Source organism: Canis aureus, chromosome 7 (assembly GCF_053574225.1).
Source record: "Canis aureus isolate CA01 chromosome 7, VMU_Caureus_v.1.0, whole genome shotgun sequence".
Classification (NCBI taxonomy): Eukaryota; Metazoa; Chordata; class Mammalia; order Carnivora; family Canidae; genus Canis; species Canis aureus.
In genome coordinates this window covers 48,265,532-48,292,661 of record NC_135617.1, presented here as the reverse complement: position 1 = coordinate 48,292,661, position 27,130 = coordinate 48,265,532, and the positions used below count along the sequence as shown (strand labels likewise).

Below are 27,130 nucleotides of genomic sequence, written 5' to 3'. Positions count from 1 at the left end.
AACTTCTACTTGTTGACTTACATAAATTGAATGGGATTTTTTAAAAAAGATTGTTAATCACTGGTAGTCTCACCACCTCTTCTTATCCTAGCATGAGACCAAGCAGCAGGCCAGGATGGCACCCCTTGAGCTGGGCTTGTTTTCACTCTTTTTTTCATAAACAGAGTGCCACATTAATGGCCATAGTTGGTGTTGGGTTTTTGGGGTAGTGAAGCTTATGGATTTGACTTCTGTGATCCCCTTGCTCATCTGTAGTGGATTGCATCTTTCATTGTTATTATAATAATTTTAAAAATTGAGTTCTACTTACTGGACATGCATCTCTGCACTTGAAAGTTAACATATTAAAAGCATTTTTTTTTCTTCCTTGGTTTTCTTGTTCATGTGGATAACCCAGAGAATGCCTGAGTCTAAGGTGCCATCCTCTGAGAATCATCGCCCAGAAATGTGCTCTAGCTGCAGTGTTCCTCTTCCCATTGGAGACAGCAGCTCCTCCTCTGGGAGTTGCACCAGCAGTCCACAGAGGATAGTTTCTCAACCTTCTTCTGTTGAGAATCCATTGGAGAACCAGAAAAATGATCAAAATAATTCAGATATTAAGATCTCTGAGACAGAGACCCTTAAACCATCACAAAATTATCAGACTTTGCCTTCATCTCCAGTTCTGGTCCCCCAAGAATCCTTGGCCTCTTCAGAGGTCAAGGAGGATTTACCTATAGAGTCTTCTTCAGCTTCACAGCACGGACAGGATGCCATCCTTTATCTTCAGACACAAGTGGCTGAGATGTCCCGAGTGATACGTGATCTGCAGTCTAGGAGCTGTTTTAGATTTCATCATTCTAGGCCAAGTGAGAACTCCTCAGTGCCGTGGGACATCTCCACCTCCAAGGATGAAAATTTATCCACAGTTGATGAAGAAGCTGACTGCAAATCTCCCTCAGCTGATGACAAAGGGCAGCCAACTGACCCCAGTCAGTCTAGTTTCACAGGTCTTTTGAAAAGAATGGAACAGAGAGGTGTTATAAAGAGAGTAACATTACAGTCTGAAGCAGAATCGTGTGAAGGAAAACCTGATTATGTGACCTCTAAGAAACGTTTGGTTCCTCCATTGCATCCGCTTCTGAGAATTGCCACTACTGAGGTTTTTAAAGACCCTGCTGATTGCCATCCTTCCTCCTTCATGGGGCACAGGGTATATCCTGTAGCCAAGGATACCTCTCCTTTCCAACCAAATCCACCAGCTGAGGGCCCTATTGTAGAAGCATTAGAGCACAGCAAAAGAGGAAGCACAACATCTCCTCTAGATTCTACCTCAAAAGAAATGGAGGTCATGGGTTGTAGATTTTACCATGCCGCTTCCATTGCAGCCCGAGCTGCTAGCTACATGGCCTATATGACTCAATATCAGCGTAAACTCTGGGAAGATATGGAGGATCTGGTTCATGACCCAGAGTTTGATCGTGGAAAAGCAAGATGTATAATATCTGATGGTATGGATGCAGGCCTTTGGCAGCTTTGTACTACTAGGGATATAATGGATTCCGTAGTGAGAGTTATGGCAATGGCAATAGACTACAGAAGACAAGCCTGGCTCCGACTTACATCTCTCACTAAGAAAACCCAGGAAAAGATCTCACACTTGCCCTTTGATGGTACTTCCCTTTTTGGGCAAGATGTGAATGCTGTTGTTGCAGAAGAAAACAGTATTAAAGAAAATGACTATAGAGACCACAACAAATACTATAACCAACATCGATACTTTTACAGTCATGATCAGAAAGCACATTATCACAATAGAGGATATTCCAAAGGAGATTGGTACAAACCTCGAAATCATCCCTATAGATACAGAAAAAAGGGAGAATCTCCAGAACGCCACGGGTACAAGAATTAATAACCTGTTTGCGTTCACCAGTATAGTCCTCCAAGAGCCTAACTATTTTACTTGCTACTTCCACTCAAAACAGGATCTGCAGGTAGGAGGTCACCTCAGAAACTGATGCATGTCTGGAATTATCACAACTAACATTTAAATTCTAGACTTTTCAAAGAAGTTATAATAAAGAGACTCGTGTTTTATTGGCCATGTGAGCAATAGAGACTTTCATCTAAGTAGGTTTGGACAAAGGTTTACCCATTATTTCTGGTTCGAAATAAGTTCAGAGGATGGTACTCAGGAATCTGAATCCTCTTGTGATTAAAGAAAAATATAAAGATTTATTCCTCAGGAAAATCTTACTGGTAAACTGAGGACTAGTAGATTTGGGGTCTGGAAATAACCTACTATTAGATCTTTGTTTACTAATACCAGAGGCAGATCCTTCGTTTTTAGGTCATCAGTGCTTCCTTGTTCAGGCTTCAGCTTGTCAGATCTTCACAAAATGACAAGTCTGTTGTACTCTGTTTGTGTCAGGATGATCAACTCAGCAAGAGTCCATACTACTCTCAAGCTCTCTGAGACTTCAGAATCAACCATGAGCTGTGTGCCAAGAACTGGAATACAAATCAAATTTTGCTAAAACCAGTTTGCTTCCAGTGGGATGGCTAGATGTTATAGGTCTACTGTGGAGATACCAACTGGAAGAAGACTTTCCTACCTATAACGTCTCTAGAAATTTTCACAATAACTATCTTTATCAAGCCTGATGACTACCTTGTCATTATCACTCAGAGTTACATGTGAGAGAATTCTTTGTTATCATCACATCTAAGTCTTTTTCTTATCAAGCTCTCATAATAAGAAGCTGTGAGACCCAGTCATGGTGTTCTTTCAGGATATTCTGGGCCTTTTATCAAGATGACCTTAAACAAACCTACCTTCTAAACAGTTAACTTTTTTGAGCTTGATAATGCATCACTCTAAACACAAAAAAGATATGTACATTAATGCCCTGGATATAAAAGATGTTATACCATCCAGGCATGCAAATCTGAACTCTTAGAAGAGAATTCCAAACATGCCTGACAATCTGGTCCTCATAAAATAAAGAAAGAGGAGTGCCATCAAACTAGATGATACTGAGAATTTTTAAGTGTTAAACTGTGAATGTCATAAAGAGAACATCTCACACAGCTCTGTTTCAGGATATCTTTAAATGATATCCACTAGAAATTTCTTTAAAAAGTCTGAAATCAAGACTTCAATGACATGTTCTTGGTTTATTGGTCCCTTAATCTAGTCAGACTCTTTCACGAGAGACGATTTACCTTTTTGCTCCCAGTTGGTTCCATTAATAGTTCTTCACAATTCTGGAACTGGCAGCAGATACCTCAATTGTATATCCCACAGTATCTTTTTAATCTCAAGGCAGTGGCTGTACAGTATACCAGCCCTTAGATCCTCGTTTTTGTAGTGTGACTTCAGAAATGGAGAAGGTGTCAAGTTTGAGAGGTCTGAATACATCATGTAGTATTTGCTTGGCAGCCAAAAAAAAATTTTTTTTTATCAACAGACTTAAAATTTTGTAACTTGGTTTGTCAACATCTGCGTTTTTTTCATCTGCTTGATCAAAATATTTTGGTCTACTGTTAGTGGAATATAACACACTGTTTTAGAATTCATGTGGTTTCTATCTCTTGCCATAGTTCTTGTACAGTGGTAATTGACGTTTTCCCTAGTCCCCTACTTTTTGATAGCTGAAACTCTTCTCCATCCATTGTAACTATATTTAGCACCCTTTTTACTACTTTTCTTCCTGTTTGTGCTAGAAATTGAGACGCAAAGACCCCTACTTAGAAGAAGCTATTTTATTTTGTCAGATAATTTCAGAGTACTGCAGTGGTCCTATGTGTAGATTAAAGCATAAACAACAGTCCTGATAGAGGAAATCATCTTGCAAATTTGGTCAAGTTATATCTAGAGTTAATACTTACCTTTTATTTTTGTATATTTCCACAGTGTTATACTTCTGCTTTTTTTAGGTCCATGCCAGTGCTGTAGAAACTCTTTCAAATTGAACTCTAGAAGAGCATTAATGAACTACCTGAAAAGAAACAAGGGCCTAAAAATATTATAGAAGGATTTTTATAGTTTACAATACATATCACATCAGTCAAGCAGTCTCATGTGCCCTTGATGTGGCACTGTAGTTACTTTTAGGAAAGGACTAGTCACAGGTGAACTTAATTGGAGAGGGACCTTGGAATTCTTCTATATGGCTGCACAAAGCCGTTCCTAGTTAGCTAAGGCTACTTTAGACTGCTCCCACTTTTCCATTTCTTCCCTTTCCTTCCCGAATTAGATACTGGGTTACAAATGTGAGATTTTTGAGGTACTCTTATTTTCCAAAATTCAAACCAAAATAAATGATGCTTGAAGATGTAATTCTCTGAAACTGCTTTGGCACTTCCACTTAACAGCTCCTCCTTTTAAACTTCTTATTTTTAGTTGTCAGGAAAATGAAAACATAAAGTTCACCACCTTAACTATTTTTAAGTGTACAGTTCACTAGTGTTTTTTATATTTACATTGTGTAATTCCTCTAAAATATTTATAAAACAATGTTTGCTATTCCCTTCATCTTGTGTTATTTATGTTGCTCAGTAATAAATATTGCTTTACCACTCTAATTGATAAGCTCAAGCATCTCCAGAGAATTTTCTAAAAGTGGAAAGATACTGAATTATCAAATTGTTGATCGAGTAGTAGGTAACTTCTGAAAGGAACCTGGCAGTTGAGTGGGGACTGTCAGAATGTAGTAGAATGGGAACAGCTTTTAGCTGTAGCCAGTGTCTTGATCGCAGAGGAAGCAGTATCCTTACTTAACCTGTTTGTTGATTTTAAAATCTTTCTCTGGCATACTTGAATGATGATAGTGTTATAAAATTAAAAATAGGGATTTGATCTAGGGGGTTGATCTACTGCAACCCCAGTAGCATATGGAGCTCACAATTAGATAATAAGTTTTCATATTGTACCTGCCATAGAATTCTCCATGGGTGAACCTTGGATGTTTAAATCTCTCTAGATTTTCCTAGGAAGTTTTGGTATAATTGCAAATTTAATGATTTGGTATTCTCAATGGGGATGCATCTAATCCTTTTTCTTCAAAATGTTATTTCTTGACTAGACGTAAAATGTATATGAAGATAATATGATTTCTTGCATTTACTGTGTACAGAGAAACTGTTTCCATTGTTATATGAAGTGCCTTTTTAAATTTCACCCTATTGTTTAAAACTTAACATTTTGATGTCTTGCATATGTTGCTGGTGATATTTATGTGAGTTCTGTACAGGGAGTTTTTTAAATCTTGTAGTTTATTCATCATCTGTACAATTGCACTATCTAAATGTACTCTCCTTCTGAATGTTAATTTGTTTTCTTTATAGCACTGTTAATCCATTTCAGAAGGTTGTAGAGTATGCCCTTCCCCTTTATTTAAATAACTTCACAGTAGTTCTTTTTAGTTACTAGTGATTGGCTCAGTTTCCTGGGCATTAAGGCAGCTTTGTTTTCTGTCTGCACATTCTAGGTTTTCTGATTGAGTCATTTGTCTCCTATCTAACCTTGTTCTAAGCCATGATAACACAGCTTCTATTGATAAGTGGATGTGTTTACTTGGTGAGAAGAAACAAGGACATTAAGAAAAGTAAATTTGCTGACACTTTATTTTTTTTAGACAGTGTAACAGCTTCCTTATCGCTGTGTAATTGCATTTAAATTTTTTTTAACTGTGTGGCAGCTTCTTTAGAATTCCATTTATTTACTTAGCCCTCAAAATGATATTTTGAGGGGAACATAAACTGTTTCAGGATACTTGGATACTATTTAGTATATTACATTAGTACTATGCTAATAATTTACTGAATGATACCTAAGTGACCTGATTGATAATGTCCTTAAGGGCCCAATACATCAGGATAACCTCTCAGGTACTAAAAATGAGGAGGTTGGAATAGACACATTCCAGAATCCCTTCTAGTGATAAAATTGGATACAGAGTTAAATGACATGGATGAACAGAGTTAAATGCCACATTCACTATTCTTGAGGATATAATTTACTGGGATTCTGATGAAGGTTAGAAATTATGGACTAGATCTTTGTAGAAATAGTTTAAAGATTGCAATAACTAAAAAGTTTTGTTTTTAACATGAGGCATATTTTGCCCCAGACTTGCACTGTTTTAAGTTTCCTTGTCTTTTGAAATTTACCATTCTTAATGTTAGTGGCTAGTCCAATAATTGGTCGTGATATCTGTGTGCATCTTATGCATGTCATTCAGTTGACCAGGTTCATTCTATATAGTTGTCATTTGTGGATATAGAAACCAATCAATTCCTCTGTCTTTTGCTTAAGAAAATATACAGGTGGAAGTTACTATTTGACTGATGATGATCACTATTGAATGCAAATCTTTTAGTTATTTTTCCAGAAGTAACAAGTTTTGTAAGCCATCAAAATATTCTTTTATGGAATTTCCCTTCCTGGATGAATGATGAGAATATTGTTTTATTAAATCTTTTTTTCTCCTATTGATTACTGGGATAATATTTTTGTACTACTTTGTCTTTTCTTTTGTTTGCCTTTATAGTAATGAAAACTTTTTATATTAGTGTTTGGTACCATTGAGATACCTTATTACTGGAAATTATGTTGGCTTCCAGTGGGGTATATCTGGAAGTGATCAGTCCAACTATGTCCTTTTGATGTTATCATATTAATTTCATTCTTTATATTGATCTTTTCTTCCCTTTTATGTAACACCTCTTTCTAGGATGTCTGATCTTCCCTTAATCTCTTTGATGTAGATTATATTTTTTATTCAACCAGTAAATACTAGCCAGGATTTTGATGTGGCTTTGTGTTTGTGTACTTAAATACAATGCCTTCAGCATTATTGTAAGAGATTTTTCTAGTTTTCTCCTTTGTCCTTTTTTAAAAAAGTAGCCAGTCCAGTCTCTGGAACTATTATTTACTGACTTTTGAAATTCAATCAATTTTTAATGCCTTCTTATTTAATGGCAGTATTATTTTCTCATTTTGCATAGTTTTCACACAAATATATTATTACATATAGTTTATGGTTAATTGCATCTTATAAAAATTATAAGCCCATCACCATGAAGTTATAAAAAGCTCTGACATATACTCTATCTTAAAATTACCCAGTTTTCTCTAGGTCTTAAGGGCTTTACCTATTTTATTGAGATGTCTATTTCACGTGATCTCTTGGATTTTCTGATGCCTTGTCAAGAATTCAGTAAGAATTCTCAGGTTGTCTGTACTTGGTCATAGGACTTTGGAGATCTTTCAAGTTGTATTGAGTTTTCTAATACTCCTAAGTATATTCCTTGGTAGAAGTGAAAGTAATGCTTTGTATTTAGTCTTATTTTAAACTCTGCTTTGATCTTAAATGCTTCATATGTTATTGTGAGTTCTGTTAAGAAGTTATAAGACCTATTTTCATATGCTTCCCCGCCCCCCCCCCCCGCCCCCCCGTCAGCTGCCTATCATATGCCTTCTCTTTTCTGTCCTTGCCCATAGGAGTAGCTGTATCTCATCACTCAGTTTTAAGGGCTACAATTAGACCTCTTGATAATTCCTACTTTTATCTCTGATAGTTGTGTTTCACACTACTTAGTGTGCATTTAACACTAATGTCCTGTAATAACTATCATGTTTGTGGTCCCTTTACCTATACCACGTTAATTACTGGGGCAACAATGATATGAGTGATTAGGGGGAAGCATTTTCCAAGTCACAAATTTCAGTTCCATTTTTTTGAACATACTTAATTGTATTAAACATTCTGCGGTTAGGTGTGCAGTGCTTCCTTTTTTTGCCTTGGTTTGAGTATAGTCAGTGTTTAATTAGCCTTATTTAGATTCTTAGCAACAGTTGCATGCATGTTAGCTTTTGTCTAATGGCTTATAACAACTCCTGTTTACTTTCAGCAAAAATATATTTTGAGATTTTGAAAGCACCTGGATAGCCTTAGGTCTAACAGTTGTTTTCCTGCATGGGAAGCAAGTATAGGAGAAAATTTTCATTTATAGAGCTCACATTTAGTACACTGTTAGAAATTACAAGGCGTTCTTGAAGAAATTCACCCTTATTTTGCATATGAGAAAATGAAACATCATTAAGCACATTGCTCAAGTGATGGAACCTAGCTTTGAATATTGACTATTCCTCCAAAGTCTCAATTCAGCATTGTACTAGGCTGCCTCTTTGTGTTTTTCAAGGCTCAACTCAAGTTATAACTTCTCTGAAAAGCTAATTTGACATATACTAATCTTTTTCTTCCCTTAATTTTGTGTTTATGGCTGTACTCTCATCCCTTAGTACTTGGATGTCTTATATTAACTAATTCCTGGTCATTTCACTTGTCAGATCAGAAACCCTAACCTCTTAGTTTTTCCATTGAGATTTCACTGTGTGGTACTAAAATTGTTCATGATGAATGGTCATTGGTTTGTTTCACATAATCCATTTGTTTTCAGCACTTATCATTTTAGTCAAGGGTCTTTTTTTGCTTTTATTTTTTTTTCTGCCTTTTGTGTTACAACTGTTTTGTTACAGATACTTAACTTTGGTGTGTATGTGGGGTGGTTTTTTTTTTTTTTTTTGGCTGGCATCTTTAGGATATTGGCTAGGAAGGAAGGTGGAATGGTGCAAAGCACAGGTATGTAAATTCTAAGACTTTGATCTGAGTATTAGCAAGTCACTTGTTTCCTGAGCCTCAGTTTTCCTACTCTCAAATGAGGTAATGCCTGGAAGTACTTTGAAAATTCAAAAGCCCAGTATAGATTTCTTTTTTTTCATAGGTGTGCTGTTTCTACGTAGATATAACTGTGGGATGGTATTGGATATAAATACTGATACATTTTATGATGTATATTTAATAGCATGTAATAGTTCATGTCATCAGATCATGTTCCCCTTGTTTACAGTTTTTTAAGGCTTAACCATTAAGCTGTATTACAAGTTCATCAATGCACTAGATCATTGAAAGGCATATTTAAAGTAAAATAGTCTCTTAAGTGCAGGCTAAGAAATGCTCATGATAAACAATAAGAAAAAATAAAAGAATGTAGAATGAAGAGCTAGGATATGTAGGTATGTGTATGATTTTTGATGGATGCTGTTTTGTCACTTTGTGTCTATGTTGGCAACAATCTTCTATCATAGTTTTTAATAACTGTATGCAGGCAGGCACTGAGGAGGGTCTGGGGGAACTGAGAGTTAATAAGAGATGGTATATTCTCTTAAGAAAAAGAAATACCAATATGATGTAATTGTCCTGTTTGGAGGAATGCCTGCGATGAAGTTGGAATGGAAGAGAGGGCCATCTAGAGGGATCAAGGAAGCTTTTCTTACTTAGCAAATAATTTGAGCTGGGGTTTGCATCATGATTAGAGAAGAGATAGTTGGACCAGTGGAGAATCAAAAGCCAGGCATTGAGATGAATCAGTGTATACAAAGGCATGTGGAACATTGTGTCTGGTTTCAGAACCTTATGGAACAGCCTTTATGCGGGACAGTTGGTGGAGATTAAGCTGAAGAAAGGATAAATTACTCATGGAAATGTATTGGTTCCCACCTATTTGAAGTGTACCAAGTTTGTGTGGCCATTATTTGTGAGGTTATAGAAGTAGTCTGTCTAGAGTTTGCTTTGTACCATAGTCCCCTGTGGACATCTAGAGCAATTCTTTTTCCTTCCTGAACTGAGCCAAAGGAGGGCTTTCAGTTAGTGCACCTCTAGTCCCAGGCACAGCTTAAGCAGTGAAAAAGAACAGACACTGGTAGAGAACAACTTTGAAGATGAACAAGATGATGACACTAAAGTGGAGTGTGACAGACCATTATGGGGACACAGTTGCATATTTCAGGACCTCCTATTGGCATTGTGTCCTCAGTGTAGCTAAATGTGGCTGATTTCCCTATACCTTGGCTTACAGATAATTTGAGGGTAGACTTGGGGAAAATGAAGTTATTTATAAAAATGTTGCTTCATTGGAATTTGGAAGTGGTGTATTGAAGAACAACCTCTAAACCTTGTGCCAGTGGTATCTCCAGCAGCACCCAAAACACATTTTGTCAACTTCCTGTTTGTTTTTTCTGTGATTTGAGTTTCCTTTCTTGCTTTTGTTGCCACTTTCATTCACCGTTTCTCTTTTCTCTTCCTAATTCATCTTTTTCTTCCTGTGCCAGAGGTATAGCAGTGGCACTCAGGGTTAAAGTTATAATCCTCCCCTTGCAACTTCAGAGATATCTAAAAATTCTCAAGTTCCAAATATGTTTTTGTTTTGTTTACATTTGGGTTTTTTGTTTTTATTTTGTTTTAGGTTTTGGGGGGGGGTGCTTTGTTTTGTTTTTTTTGTGTGGTCCTGTACTGAAATAGAATCAAAGTCATTCTTCCTAGGAGGGGATTTTTATAATTATAGATATTGGCAATTGACCCAAAAGACATTACAGGAGGAAGAATCTTACTTAACAGGTTTGGTGGTACTTGCCTTCTTAACCGAGTAAAGTACTTTACAGAATGGGGTATATCTGTACGTTTTTAAGTTTGCCACATAAAGCAGATGTTCTGTGTACCTAGTATTTGTAAACAGTAACCAGTTGTGGGTTGGGAAGATGATTGCTTTGTACAAAAGGGTTGTTTCCTGGTTCCAAAGCTTTGCTGCTGGAGATGGTAAATAAATATTGTACTGCTTTGCTGTGTTTATCCCTTCTGCTCTCTCTGTATTTGAATATAAAATTATTGAGAAAAACTATTGCTTTTCAAAAAGTTATTTTGGGGTGTGGTTTGAGCCATAAGTTGGGTAGAAGGGCTTCTGTTAAGCAGAACTTCTGGGAGTGCAAACTTCAGACCAAACTCTGGACTGCAGCTTTAGGATGGGCAATAATAAGCAGGCTTTGAAATTTGAGTTTGTGTGAAATAATGCAGTTCGGAATTCTATTCTAACCAAGTGTACCGGTCAGATGGATAGTTATAATAATTTACGAAGTTAATTCATTCCACTTTCACAGTTGCCCCTTTGAGCTTTCTTTTAAACTTGGGATCCCTTCTTTAAATAGAACATAAGGATAATGGCTAGAATAATTATTCTCCGTCTGATGCACCTCTGACTAGTTTGTGCCTGCTGACATTCAGGGAGATATTATAAGAACAACAAATAAACATTTGCCTTGGATTATTCTCTATATTCCCTCTCCCTATTCCTCTCCCTTACCTCCTGCAAATTTCATCTTCCCTTATTACTGGCTTTTCTATAGCCAAAAAAGTGCTCTTGGTGAGTCAGGGAACTGGGTTGTTGTGATCAGTTCTCTGGATTACTCATTTTACAGAGTGTTTTCTCCTAGCTTATCTCACCCTGTACAGAAATGAAATCCATTTCATAGAGAAAGATCCATTTACTATATTCATATTTCCATTTAAAAAGTAATTTTGTATAAAGCCAAATTTGATAGTTACTCAAGAACTAAAGTGCTTTTTAGAGATTAGTGGTGATTTTAAAATATATCAGATGCTCATTATAAAAAAGGCTCAAAATAATATAATGCAACCAACTATTATAAAATGACAATTTCTTCTGTGAAGCTCTGCTTTTTTCAGTATTTCTAGAAATTGCTTTACAAAAGCAGTACTATTCCTTTAATTCTGTATTTCCTTTGACTTGATCTTGGCAAATATTTTTAGAAAACTGATTTAGCTAGTTAAAGCAGTAAGAAAGGACTTAGAAGTTCAACTTGAGTAAAGTGAAAGATCTGCCTGTATTTAATATTTGAATCTATTCATAAAACCTTAGAAAAGTTTTACGAAGCAGATTATAGTCCATTTCCTCTGCATTCAGTACCAAACCCAGTTCTTAACTACCAGAAGGGAGCTGGCAGTGTATGGCACATAGCTTCTTAAACCATAATGCACTGCAGGGTTGAGAGTGAATAGTTCAAGGAACAGGCCTTTATTTGTAGATGAATTCTAAAAGAAAGCCTACCTCTAAAACTCAAGCTCTAGTAAAAATTACTTTGGGGACATTATTAGTTTCCATGTGAATAAATATATTAGACATTGAGAAATTACCTTGGTTATTGGAAAAGTTGAGAGTCTTGCTTTCTATTTTTATATCCCAAACAGGAAAAGAGGAAGGTCAGGTATAGTTGAATAAGCTAATATTTTAAGTTTCAATTTTTAATTTGCCTAATTATATTTTTAATAATTTAAGTACATTTAAAAATACAAATGAGTATATGTACGTTGCAGTTTGTCTTAAGCATATATGTATTTAAAGAACAATACAAAATTTCAAGTATGTTTTAGCTAAATGCTTTTTTTTTTTTTAATGCTTTTTGCTTTAAAATAGTAATGGTGTTTGACATCAAAGCTCTGTAAAATATATTTTCCTGATAGTCTTTAAAGCTGTGAACTGAATATGACCTACCTTAGTTATAATTGATATCTTTTCCTGTTAGGTTTGAAAAATAATGTAGCCTAAACATTGGATTTCTAGAGAGAAAAATCTGGAGGGAAAAAAGTTAAATACAATTTACTAACAGATGATGTTCCTTTTCGATACAAAATTTCCATCTACCTTTATGAAAGATAAATGTTAAACTTACATTTTTATAAGGGATTAATTCGAATCAAATCCATTATTCCCAAACAAAAGAGTGAGATCCTCAATACTTGTTGTCATACCATCTTGTTGGTTAAAAATTGAAATTTTGTTAATTTTATTATATGTGCTGATTGTAGAAATACTAGAAAAAGATTTTTAAAAATTCTCCAGCTAAACAAGTACTGTAGACATTTTGATTTCTAGCCTTCTAGATTTTACTTAACATATTTTAACAAAAGATGAGATTATTTTCACTTAAATATAAGTGAGGGGAAGAAGACATTGAAATCTATAGAGTATATAGCTTCATTGGTGGTGTTTTGTGCCATTTTGTCATTAATTTACCTATTTAATGGTCCTGTATGATTTATTTTATAGTTCACATAGTAAGTAGATCAGTTTCACATTAATGTGAGAAACTTTAATAGTTTCCAGAAATCTTTGTTAGCTCATTAAACTTGATTAGTAAGTAAAAGTATTAATCACTGTGGTGAAAATTTTGTCTAAAGTGTGGAATTCACATTGAATGTAACTCCTGATTATCTTTTATGATCAGACTTTTGAGTTCGTGGTCAGAACCAATTTTAAGTTCAGCTGAACTGATTTCAAGTGTGAGGTGGTTATTGGTCTCTAGCAAAAAGAAAAATCAGGGTAGTGTAGCTAGTTTTTCATAAAGCTAAATTTGTTTAGTATGAGACTACTAGGGGAAATTTTAAAATATTAGCTTGAGATTTTTGTCTTTACTCTTTAGAAATGATGGTGACCATTGATAATTAGTTTCTTTTAAAATGTCCCTGACAAGGGAATCCTGTGCCAGGTTTTCCTTTTCCTCTTGCCCCCAGTTAGGTTGACCCATTGAATCCCATCATTACAGATTAGATCTCCTAAGAAAGCCCTCTTCTTTTCCAAGTTATACCTTACTCCTAGACTTGGAATTTTTGCTCTAACTCTTCCACACTACATTAAAACTTAAAAAATAAATAAAAATAAGTAAAATCAAACATTTTATCCTCAAGAACAAAAGAATTCTTGGTTACTTTCACCTGTATAGGCATACCTTAGAGATACTGCGGGTTTGGTTCCAGACCATCACAATAACACAAATATTAAGTGTGCAGTAGTATTGTGTATAAAAAAAAATACATGCCTTAATTTAAAAATACCTTATTGCTAAAAAATTCTAACCATCATGAGTTTTCAGTGAGTCCTAACTTTTTTCCTAGTGGAGGGTATTGCCTCGATGTTGATGGCTTCTGACTGACCAGGTTGGTGATTTGCTGAAAGTTGGGGTGGCTGTGGCAATTTTTAAATATAAAACAGTAGTGAAGTTGGCCACATTGATTAACTCTGCTTTTTAGGAATGATTTCTCTAGCATAGTAATATTCTAAGTCCTTTGTTGTCACTTCAACAATCTTTACAGCATCCTCACAAGGAGTAGGTTCTGTCTCAAGAAACCTCTTTGCTCATCCATAAGAAGCAATTCCTTATCATTTATCATTAGCTTGCAGCTTTTATCATTGCTTGCAGCAATTCAGTCTTATCTCAGGCTCTACTTCTAATTCCAGTTCTCTTGCTGTTTCTACCACATCTAGTCCATGAAAGTCTTGATTGAACCCCTCAAAGTCATCCATGAGGGTTGGAATCAACATCTTCCAAGCTATTAATGTTGATACTTTAAACTCTTCCCATGAATCATGAATATCCTTATTGGCATCTAGAATGGTAGATCCTTTCCAGGGGGTTTTCAGTTTTCTTTGCCCAGATCTGAAATATCACTATCTATGGCAGCTGTAACCTTACAGACTGTATCTCTTAAATAATAAGACTTGAGAGTTGAAGTTGTTCCTTGATCCGTGGGCCGCAGAATGGATGTTGTGTTAGCAGACATGAAAACAACATTCTCGTTGTACATCTCCATCAGAGCTCTTGGGTGACCAGCGCATTGTCAGTGAGCAGTCAAATTCTGGAGGAATTTTTGTTCTGAGCAGTAGGTCTCAACAGTGGGCTTAAAATATTCAGTAAACCATCATGTAAATAGATATGCTTTCATTCCAGCCTTACTCCATTTACAAAGCACAGGCGGAGTAGACAGCATAATTCTTAAGGGCCTTAGGATTTTCAGAATGGTTAATGAGCACTGGTTCCAACTTAAAAAGGCACCAGCTGTGTTGGCCCCTAACAAGAGAGTCAGCCTGTCCTTGGAAGCTTTGAAGCCAGGCATTGACCTCTCTAAGCTATGAAAGTCCTAGATAGCATCTCCTTTCCAATAGAAGGCTGTTTCATCCATACTGAAGCTCTGTGGTTTAGTGCAGCAACCTTCATTAATTATCTTAGCTAGCTCTCTAGCTCTGAATAACCTGCTGTAGTTTCGACATCACCTGCTGCTTCACCTTGTACTTTGATGTTATGAATCAGCTTTTCCTAAGCCTCATGAATCAACCTCTGCTAGCTTCAAACTGCTCTTTTTCCTTACCTCTCTCAGCCTTCACAAAATTGAAGAGTTAGGGCTTTGTTCTGGACTGGGCTTTGGCTTAAGGGAATGTTGTAGCTGGTTTGATCTATTCAAAACGCTAAAACTTTTTTTTTTTTTTTAAGATTTATTTACTTATTTATTTGACAGAGAAAAGAGTACAGTTGGGGAGAAGCAGAGAGCCCAATGCAGGGCTGTGGGGCTCCATCCCAGGACCCTGGGATCATGACCTGAGCCAAAGGCAGACACTTAACTGACTGAACCACCCAGGCACCCCTAAAACTGTCTTCATATCAGCAATAAGGCTGTTCTGCGTTATCATTCATGTGTTCCTTACAGTAGCACTTGTAATTTCCTTCAAAAACTTTCTCTTTGCAGTAAGTTGGCAGTTTAGTGCAAGGGGCCAAGCTTCCAGCCTGTCATGGTTTTCATTATGCTTTTCCCACTAAGTTAAATCATTTCTAGCTTTTAAAATGATAAATGTGCAACTCTTCCTTTCACCTGAACACTGAGAGGTCATTGTCAGATTATTGATTGGCATCATTTCAATATTTATGTCTCAGGAAATAGGCCTAAGGAAGGGGAGCGAGACAAGGGAATGGCCAGTTGGTGGAGCCATCAGAACACACACATTTATTACAGAAAGAATTGTAATACTAATATCAAAGATCACAGATCACTACAAAAAATATAACAATAAAATTTTTTGAAATATCTCAATTACCTAAAAATGACACAGGCATGGAGTGAGCAAGTGCTGTTGGAGAAATCATGCCAGTAGACTTGCTGGATGCAGGGTTGCCACAAGCCTTCAATTTGTAAAACAAACAAACAAGAAGTATCTGCAAAGTGCAGTAAAATGAGATATGCCTATACAGACTTAGCTTTCTTGGATATGTGTACTCAGATTTAACCAGTATTCTTAATCTGGCGGCCATTTCTAGGACACAGCCCAGATTCAGTTTGTACAACCCAAGTTTTACATTTAAGAAAATGTAAAGAATAGGGGCAGCCGGGTGGTTCAGTCGATGAGGCATCTGCCTTCAGCTCAGGTCATGATCTCAGGGTTCTGGGATCGAATCCAGGTTGGGGCCCTGCTCAATGGGGTGTCTGCCTGTGCTCTCCGTCTCTCTCTCAGATAAATAAATAAAACCTTTTTAAATAGTGTAGAGAATATACTAGAGAGGGTGCCTGGGTGGCTCAGTCGGTTAAGCATCTGCCTTTGGCTTGGGTCATGATCCCAGGGTCCTGGGACGAAGCCCCACATCGGGCGCTCACGCAGGAGCCTGCTTCTCCTTTCCCTCTGCCTGCTGCTTCTCCTGCTTGTGTGTTCTCTCTCTGTTTAGATAGATAAGATAGAATCTTTAAAAAAAAAAAAAAGTATATTGGAGGATATAAGAAGTTCATAATGTCCAGGGTGAGCACAGGATCATAGAGGGAGAGGCCATATTAGCCTGGCTTCTGAGGTTCTGGAAAGCTTTTCGTCTGTACGGGGTGTAACCCTCACTTTGTAACCTTCCAACTCCTGATCATCCACAGATTTTTTTGTGTGTCAGACTGTCATTTTAGCCATATTATTTTTAAAAACAGTTTATTTTAAAAGTTTTATTTAAAAATTTTTTTCATAGTCATTGAATTAGAATTTGCCTTTTAATGTTTTCTGACTTTACAATTTTTTCTTAAATTCTTTGAAGACCCCACACACTTCCCCAGTGGGAGTGGAAGAGGTTATGGAAGAAAAACTGATGCAGGGAATGATCTATTAAAATAGAGAGAAACCACTCTCCCCTCCCTACTTAAGACTTTCCTGGGACGCCTGGGTAGCTCAGTGGTTGAACATCTGCCTTCTGATCAGGGCATGATCCCCGAGTCCTGGGATCGAGTCCTGAATCGGGCTCCCTGCATGGAGCCTGGTTCTCCCTCTGCCTGTGTCTCTGCTTTTCTCTCTGTGTCTCTCTTGAATAAATAAATAAAATGTTAAAAAAAATTATTAAAAAAAAAAGACTTTCCTATCCTTCTCCCCAAAAATAGCTGAGTGGATAGCATTTTCTTGTAGATCATTTCCTATCCCTGTGGACTCAATAGTATTTTTAAGTCATATCTAACATGGAAATTTTAATTTTTTTAAATTTTTATTTATTTATGATAGTCACAGAGAGAAAGAGAGAGAGAAGCAGAGACATAGGCAGAGGGAGAAGCAGGCTCCATGCACTGGGAGCCCGACGTGGGATTCAATCCCGGGTCTCCAGGATTGCGCCCTGGGCCAAAGGCAGGCGCTAAACCGCTGCGCCACCCAGGGATCCCCTAACGTGGAAATTAATCCAGGGTGACCACAGCATTGTGCTTCAAGAAGAATGAAAATGCTATAGCTTGTGAACATTTTAATCTTACCATTCTTATATTGAGAGCCAATTCCTTCTAGCTTGAAAATTTGCATAACTGAAAGTGACCATAGAAAAGCTCTAAGGACCTAAATGCTTATTAATACCATAGGCTTTGGGCAGCCCCAGTGGTGCAGCGGTTTAGCACCGCCTGCAGCCTGGGGTGTGATCCTGGAGACCTGGTATCGAGTCCCATGTCAGGCTTCATGTATGGAGCCTGCTTCTCCCTCTGCCTGTGTCTCTGCCTTTATGAATAAAATCTTTAAAAAAATACCATAGACTTTGGGGAAGATTGGCATAACTAACCTAAGAACAGTCCTAGAATTTTGTGATTTCACATAAAATTACAGTTCAGCATTTTGGCACTAAAGGAGTAGTGGAAAACTCCCAAACTTAAGACTATAGTGTCCCTTTTTCATCTTAATTTTACAAAAGACATTTAAGATACTTTCATCTAGCCTGAAATAAGATCAGTTTCTGCCCATGTTCCTGACAAATAATACCATAGCTTTGGTTCTGTGGTTGAATCGGTAACAAGGTGGTGGCCTACAGTAAGCTTTTTCTCCCTTGCCTTCTGGTAAGTTAAAGTTTGTTTCTGAACATACTGATTCTTTGACTTCCCTATTATATTCTATGTAAAATAGGGCCTTCTGTGATCTAATGGGTAAAATCCCAATGTATTTTAATATCCATATCCATGATCTTGTTTTCCTTTTTTTTTTTTTTTAAAGATTTTATTTATTCATAGAGACAGAGAGAGAGAGGCAGAGACACAGGCAGAGGAAGAAGCAGGCATCATACAGAGAGCCTGACGTGGGACTCAATCCAGGGTCTCCAGGATCACGCCCTGGGCTGCAGGCAGTGCTAAACTGCTGCGCCACCGGGGCTGCCCTGATCTTCTTTTTCTAGTGTATATGTGTTCTCTCAGAACCACAGAAGTATTTAATTTTGTAAAATCAATAGGCTAGCCCTTGTCTTGGATCACTAACAATGGAAATCCAAGGGATTTGGCTTTTCTGGAAAGAGTGAGTGTTCATACATAACCCATTACTCGTGCCTGGCTTTAACCAGTAACCTTGATCCCAAAACCTAATTGTGATAGAAAAATATCATATGACTCTCATCCCCTGCTCTGTATAATTAATTTTTCACCATTTTAGGAGAAAACATTCTTATTTTAAATATTTCATTTTTCTCATACGTGGTAGAGGTTTCAAAGTTGAAGCTCATTCTTTCTCTAGCTCTACCATTCATTCTTTTATATCTACTCCTGACAGATTGTCTACTTATGTGCTTTTGATATATGTAGCTAGAGAGATTGATTTTATCTTTGTTTTTTTGTTTTGTTTTGTTTTTTCTTTTTAAATATTTTTTTTCTTTATTTATTTATGATAGTCACACAGAGAGAGAGAGGCAGAGACACAGGCAGAGGGAGAAGCAGGCTCCACGCACCGGGAGCCCGACGCGGGACTCGATCCCGGGTCCCCAGGATCGCGCCCCGGGCCAAAGGCAGGCGCCAAACCGCTGCGCCACCCAGGGATCCCTTGTTTTTGTTTTTAAGAAGAAAATAGAAACTTTCCCCTTCAAGGAAAAAGAGAAGGAAACTAAAGTCAGTTTTAAATGTTTTTTGTTGTCAGTATTGGAGTTGTTAGGTCTTTTGAGCCTTTCCAAATCATGAAAGATAATAAATAGATTAGAATTAGTTGGGAATCACAGAAGTAGTCTTTTTTTATTAACATAACCAGATAGTGGGGATCCCTGGGTGGCTCAGCGGTTTAGTGCCTGCCTTTGGCCCAGGGCACGATCCTGGAGTCCCAGGATCGAATACCGCGTCGGGCTCCTGGCATGGAGCCTGCTTCTCCCTCTGCCTGTGTCTCTGCCTCTCTCTCTGTCTATCATGCATAAATAAATAAATCTTTAAAAAAAATAACCAGATAGTTAATTAAAAGATAACATAGGGGTATCCCTGGGTGGCTCAGCAGTTCAGTGCCTACCTTTGGCCCAAGGTGTGATCCTGGAGTCCCAGGATTGAGTTCCCATATCAGGCTCCCGGCATGAAGCCTGTTTCTCTCTGCACGCCTGCCTCTCTCTCTCTCTCTCTCTCTCTCTCTCTCTCTTTCTGTGTCTATCATGAATAAATAAATAAAATCTTAAAAAAAATAAAAGATAACATAGGCTACTGATAGCTAAATATGAGGAAAATAAATTTTAGCAAATTGTCAATACTAATAGTTTTTACTTAATTGACTGCCAAAGAGTAATGTTCTAGGGCTAGAGATTAATTTTAGAATGAAGTTGAAGAAATGTAAACAAATGTTTAAATGTTGATTAAAGGACCAAATAATTTATCTTCCAAGTCTATGAATATAGTTGCAGAGAGTAAAGTTCATACTTAAATTTTGCGGCAAGGGATCCCTGGGTGGCGCAGCAGTTTAGCGCCTGCCTTTGGCCCAGGGCGCGATCCTGGAGACCTGGGATCGAATCCCACGTCGGGCTCTCGGTGCATGGAGCCTGCTTCTCCCTCTGCCTATGTCTCTGCCTCTCTCTCTCTCTCTCTGTGTGACTATCATAAATAAATAAAAATTAAAAAAAAAAAATTAAAAAAAAAAAATAAATTTTGCGGCAAGTGGAATACTAAAGATCTTTCCCAATGAATATATAATCTCTGTGTTTTATTTTTTTTTATTTATTTATTTTTTTAATCTCTGTGTTTTAGACTTTAGTCTTCATTTAGTTTTGTGCCCAGAGTAGATTTAGAGTTTATAACGTAAAGCAGAGAATCATTACTTGTGCTTTAAAGGAAACTTTAAGAATAAATATTATTAAAGTCTTCCTGAATGAGTATAACTTCAGTATTTCAGAATGATTATTTTGTGGTGGCCTAGGAGAAAGTAAAATGATTCTGGAACCATAAATTGAAGGGTAGCTCTTCTAGATTAGGATTACTTTAGTTAATCCAAACCATGGTCACCTTTCTGTCCCCAGAATATTCACATTATTATGATCCAACAACATATTTTTATAGGTAAATCCTAATTTATACCTTGTCTTCCTTGTGTGTTATTATGACGTTGGTTTTCTTTGCCTCCAAGCATGACTTTTCTAGAGTTTAAGACCTAAATAAATAAATGTATCTGTGTCAGGAAAACTAACCTACTATAGGCCCATGTTTGTTTGTTTGTTAAAGAATGTATTTTATGTATTTATTCATGAAAGACATGGAGAGAGAGAGGCAGAGACACAGGCAGAGGCAGAAGCAGGCTCCATGCAGGGAGCCTGATGTGGGACTCGATCCTGGACTCCAGGATCACGCCCTGGGTCAAAGGCAGATGCTCAACCATTGAGCCACCCAGGAGTCCCTAGGCCCATGTTTAAATATTATTAACTTCCTTAAATTAAAAAATTCTTTTAGGATCTACTCTAAATTTCCTTCTCGGGATCCCTGGGTGGCGCAGCGGTTTAGCGCCTGCCTTTGGCCTAGGGCGTGATCCTGGAGACCCGGGATCGAATCCCATGTCGGGCTCCCGGTGCATGGAGCCTGCTTCTCCCTCTGCCTGTGTCTCTGCCTCTCTCTCTCTCTCTGTGACTATCATAAATAAATAAAAAATTTAATAAATAAATAATAAAATAAATTTCCTTCTCAAGGTAGCACCTACATTTGAAATAATATTTTTGTCTTCCCAGAGGACGTTTACTTTTAATACAGATAAATATGCCTTTACTAAAGGATTGGAGCTCAAATAAATAGCTTTTTGTGAATTATTTCTGGTAAGATACATTGTCCTGTGACTTGTAAAAGAATATTTTGAAGTTAGGAAAATGTCATCTATTACCTGGTACAAGAGTGTAGGCTTGGTCAGAAAGTGAGCATTCCTTATTGCAAAGGTGTGGCCTCATACTGAAAATACCATTTTGGCCTCATCTATACTCACTTCAGTGTAACTTTTGTGCACTTGGAAAATCACATCTGATGTTTGACATGGTTGATGTAATTCTGTCCCACTGTAGATAAAATTTGGGTTGTACATACATGACTGACTTGTCTAAAGAGTGGTATTTAGTTAGTAACCTAGTCTTTCTAGTAGAAAAAAAATTTTAATAGACTTTTTAAGAGAAGTTTTAGGTTTACAGCAAAACCGTGAGGAAAGTACAGAGGTTCGGGTATACCTCCTGCCCCTAGACGTTCATAGCTTCCCTCATTATCAGAATCCCCCAACATACTAGTATGTTTGTTATGATCCGTGAACCTACAGTGATGCATCATTATCACCCTAAGTTCATGGTTTCCATTAGGGTTCACTACTGATGTACATTCTGTGGGTTTCGACAAATTTATGGTGACAGGTGTCTACCTTTATAGTTGGACATACATCATACAGAGTGATTTTACTGCTCTGTAGACCTCTACTCTGCCAGCTCATCGCTCCCTTCCCCCAGCCCTGGGCAACCACTGATCTTTTTATTGTCACATTGTTTTGCCTTTTCTAGACTGTCATATAGTTGGAATCATGCAGTATGCAGACTTAAAATCAGCCTCTTTTTTTTTTAAAGATTTTATTTATTTATTTATGAGAGACACAGAGAGGCAGAGACACAGGCAGAGGGAGAAGCAAGCTCCCTGCAGAGAACCCGACGTGGGACTTGATCCTAGGGCCCCAGGATCATGACCTGAGTCAAAGACACCCAACTGCTGAGCCACCCAGGTGTACCTAAATGAGCCTCTTTCATTTAGTAATATGTATTTTAGTTTCCTCCATATCTTTTCATAGCTTGATGGCTCATTGTTTGAGGGGAATGGGAGAAAAGGCAGAGGGAGAAAGAATCTTAAGCAGCCTTCGTGCCCAGTGCAAAGCCATGGTAGGCTCGATCTCAGAACTCTGAGATTGTGATCTGAGCCAAAATCAGTAGTTGGACGCTTAACCAGCTGAGCCACCCAGTTGCTGTTTGGCGGCACATTTCTTTTCAGCACTGAATAATGTTCCATCATCTGGATGTACCACAGTTTTAACCATTTATCTGCAAAAAAACATCTTTGTTGCTTCCATGTTTTGGCCATTATGAATAAAGCTCCTATCAATATCTAATTACACAGGTTACTTCACTCCTAACTACTGTTTACTTTGCATGCTGTTTTCTTAGAAAGATCATGAAATCTGTGAACAAAGAGGGTTTTACTTCTTCCTTGATTTCTGTGTTGGTGTCTGACATTGATTGGGAGAAATTCTCAGCCATTATTGCTTCAAATATTCTGTTCCTTTCTTTCTTCTGGTATTTTCATTATGCATATGTAACATCATTTGTAATAGTTCTAGGTATTCCATTTTGTGATTTTTTTTTTTTTTTTTTTTTAGGCTTTTGTTTTGTTTTTCAGTTTTGGAAGTTTCTGTTGACATATCCTTAAGGACAGAGATTCTTTTTTCAGTGATGAGCAGTCTACTAATGGAGCTGTCAAAGGCATTGTTCATTTCTGTAATAGTGTTTTTGATCTCTAACATCTCTTTTTGGTTCTTTCTTAGGATTTCCAACTCTCTTACTTATATTACACATCTGTTCTTTCATGTTGTCTACTTTTTCCATCAGAGCCCTTAGCATGTTAATCAGTTGTTTTGAATTCCTGGTCTGATCATTGCAATATCCCTTCCATGCCTGCCTTCTGTGCTTGCTCTGACTCTTCAAACTGTGCTCTTTGCCTTTTAGTATTCCTTGTAAGTTTTAGTTGAAAGGTAGAAATGATATATTAGGTAAAAGAGGCTTTGGTAAATGGGCCTTAATGTAGTGATAAGGTACGGAGGAGTGGTAGCACTGTGTAGTCCTGTGATCTAGTCTCAGTCTTGTTGAGTTTATGGCCCTGGACTGTGACCTTCAGCAGTGCTCCTCAATCCCCTCTATTTTAAGTGGGAAGGATTGCTAGAGTGGCTTGGAATTGTGTATTTGCATTCTCCCAGGTTGATTAGACTCTGGTAAAATTCCTATAGGTTAAGTGCTGGTAAAATAGTTTTTGTTGAGGGCAGGCCTTCTTAAGAGGAACAGAATGCTCTGGCATATTTCAAAATGCTTACTTCTCTCCCCCTGCTGTAAGCATGAGGGGATTTTTCTCTAGTCTTTACTGTAAGAACTTGATAGAACTTTTGGAGATAAAAAAGTCTGACAGTTCTCCATGACTGGGTCATCTTGTGGTTTTTAACTCTTGGACTTGTCTGACTGCGTGTCTAGCAATTCATCAATTATAGTTTAGATTTTTTACTCAATACTGGTTCCTGCTGAGGTTTCCCCTCATGGATTTCTGCTCTATTAGTTTGTGATTCTCTGTATTTGCCCCTCTGTTTCTCTTTTTTGGAGCACTGGTTTACACTGTAACCTCACTTCTCTGGTAGATCTAAGAAGAGTTGTTGACTTTTTGGTTTGTTCAGCTTTTATCTTGTCAGGATGGAGTGGCAACTTATAAGCTCCTTACATGTTGGACCAGAAACTGAGAGGTAGATCTATTTTTTAAAAATAATTTTCTCTTAAATAAATATTGTTCTGGCACTGCTGAAAAACCAGAACCAGGAACGTTTGTACTATTAGACCTTTTAGGGGGAGACTAATGGCTTAATGGCGTTACCTTATAGACTCAGAGCTAAGCATCACCAAACTGTTCAGTATCCCGATAATTGTAAAGTAAAGAAGGATGATAAATTGTCCTAGCAGTTAGTTTACCTAACTTCTTGAAAACCGCAGATGCTGATAGATAACTGGCTGACTTACAGAACACCACATAAAGTGTAAAATACATAAGATAACCTCTTAGAAATTTGGTGATGATAAAATTAAATGGTTCTTGGGGCGCCTGGCTGGTTCAGTTGGGAGAGCATGTGACTCTTAATATCAGGGTCATGATTTTGAGCCTCATGTTGGGAATAGTGGTTACTTAAGTAAATAAATAAACTAAAAAAAAGTAAACGATTGTTTAGTACAATAACTCTTTGGTAAATGAATTCATTATCCCAAAGCTAATATTGTTATTTAAAAGAAATGGAAATTGTTTTTTCAATTATAGGATAATGTTAAGCACAAAGACTATATTGACCATCAGAAGGATAAAGTTGCTTTAACTCTGGCCCGTCTAGCCCGCCATGTTGAAGTGGAGAAACAACAGAAGGAAGAGAAGAATAGAGCATTCAGGGTATGTGGCTAATTAAATTGGTACTTTATCAAATCATGGAATTATTTATAATAAAATTGTAACAAATTTGCCATTAAAAAATGTATAATTGAATCCAAGTTCAGCATGGACTCTAGATAATAGCTCATCATTTTAGTGTAGTACCTCGTGATAGCTTTTTATATTTCTATCTTTAGTTAGATTCTGATCATATATGTATACAGGAGGAAAAAAATAATTGAGTGGACTTTATTTTGGGGAATTAACAGTCACCAGATTTCTTATAGCAGGTGAATAATTAAGAGTTTCTGGTTTCTACATCATAAGAGTGAAAAAGAGTTTATTGGTGCTTTTGTAGACATAAGCTGTTAAAAGGTTATTTTCTACTAAATAGAATCAAACCACTTTCTCAAACTTCAGCCTGCGGAAAAAAAACCTTCAGCCTGCCCCTTCAGACTAAATATATTACTAAAAAAAAAATAGAAATTTCAATCAGGTTTGTACAAGAGATGCTATGTGTAAAATGAAGCCTAATATAGAATCTTCTGATGATATAAATCTTTTTCTTCACTTGCATTAGAAGGCCCCAGATGAATCACTTAAAGAATCTCTAAATACTGGGACACCTGGATGGCTCAGTCAGTGGAGCATGTGACTCTTGACCTAGGGATCTTGAGTTTGAGCTCCATGTTGGGGGTAGAGTTAACTTAAAAAAAAATTTTTTTTTTTTAAATAAAAATAGGGACGCCTGGGTGGCTCAACAGTTAAGCCTCTCCCTTTGGCTCAGGGCATGATCCTGGGGTCCCAGGATCGAGTCCCACATTGGGCTCCCTGCGTGGAGCCTGCTTCTCCCTCTGCCTGTGTCTCTGCATCTCTCTCTCTCTGTGTCTCTCATGAATAAATAAAATCTTTTGAAAAAAATAAATGAAATAAAATAAAAATAAAAGAATCCCTCAATACTGACAAGAATCTGTTAGAAGTAAAAAGTTGATGAGTTGGGTAAATAAAGCTCTTCATCCTGGGAGTTTTTTTTGTTTCTTTTTGGTTTTTTTAAGATTTAATTTGTTCATTTGACATAGAGCACACAAGCAGGGGGAGTGGCAGGCAGAGGGAAAGGGAGAAACAGGCTCTCCACTGAGCAGAGAACCTGACATGGGGCTCCATCCCTGAACCTTGGGATTATGACCTGAGCCAAAGGCAGGTGCTGAACCGATTGAGCCACCCATGTGCCCCCATCCTAAGAGTTTAAAAATGGAAATTGAGTGCTGCCTGGCTGGCTTAGTCAGTAAAGCATGCCACTCTTGATCTCAGGGTTGTGAGTTCAAGAGTCCTACATTGCGTGTAAAACTTATTTTTAAAAAAATAGAAATAAAATCATGGCTCTTCCAGCAGCTGTTTGGATTTCACTTAGCTTTGATAGACTTTGGGCTTTAATCTATAAAGGGACAGAGTTGGAGATGATCTCCCGGATTAAGATAAGCACTATGATTTTATATATTTTTTAAAGATTTTACTTATTCATGAGAGAGACACAGAGAGAGGCAGAGACATAGAGGGAGAAGCAAGCTTCCGGTGGGGAACCTGATGTGTGACTCGATCCCAGGACCACAGGGTCAGGACCTGAGCCAAAGGCAGACGCTCAATAACTGAGCCACCCAGGCATCCCTGTGATTTTATAATTTTAACATCTTATTTTAATTCCTGTCCATTGGTTATCATGGAGGAATTCATATATTTCTATAGCCTTTGTTTTAGTATCTCCTAATCTGGTATAGAATAAATTAATATTCTTTACATTTAGAAGTAGATTTGTTTGGGAACTTTATAATATAATACCAATTAAATTAGAGCATAGTATTGTAATTGTATGTTTAAAATGCTTAATGCAAGGACGTCTGGATGCCTCAGCTCAATTGGTTAAGCGTCTGCCTTCGGCTCAGGTCATGATCCCGGAATCCCCGGATTGAGCCCCACATCAGGCTCTCTGCTCAGTGAGGAGTCTGCTTCTGCCCCTGCCCCTCACCTTGCACATGCTTGCTAGCTTTCTCTCAAATAAATAAAATCTTAAAAATAAATAAATAGAATGCTTAATGCATAGAGATATTAAAAAAACAGGATTCTTTCCTGGCTTTAAGGAAGATTCTTTCCCAAAACTATGTTAATTATATCTTTTTAATGGGGAAAGTCTCTATTTGCATGATTTGCAAGCTATCCTTTCCCACAAATTTCCTGAATGGTTCTAGCTTCTCTTCCCAGGCAGTGTTCTGACATAGATAGTAAAATATCTGTAATGGGTTCAGAATTTTACAGGCACTGTGGTAACCAGGGCTTTTCTCAAGGGTGGTTTCAGCTTCCACCCATGTAAATATTCATTCATTCTACTAAAGACTTGACCTCAGCATTGAAGAAAGTTTTTTGAGATTCTGAAATTTTTGTTTAACCAATTGTAAAGAATAAAAACATATCTAGATTTTTATTTTCTAAAAGAAAAACTGACAGGTATCTTAGTTCATTTCTTGCTATCCATTCATGATTTTTAAAAATTTGGTTTCCTGTATATTTAA

The 27,130-nt window shown here is 37.2% G+C and overlaps 1 protein-coding gene across 5 annotated transcripts in view; it reads left to right on the top strand.

The window, feature by feature from the left end:
* Positions 1 to 27,130, top strand: part of LOC144317319 (E3 SUMO-protein ligase ZNF451) — a 91,895-nt gene that overhangs the window by 12,813 nt on the left and 51,952 nt on the right. For 3 of the 5 annotated variants that reach the window (XM_077903532.1, XM_077903530.1, XM_077903531.1), the window contains one exon: positions 24,462 to 24,587. In XM_077903532.1, coding sequence (XP_077759658.1) covers positions 24,462 to 24,587 — 126 coding nt within the window. Of the gene's footprint in view, positions 1 to 397; positions 2,680 to 23,880; positions 23,899 to 24,461; positions 24,589 to 27,130 lie in introns of those variants that run through there. The other 2 variants (XR_013383287.1, XM_077903533.1) reach the window with 2 other exon arrangements.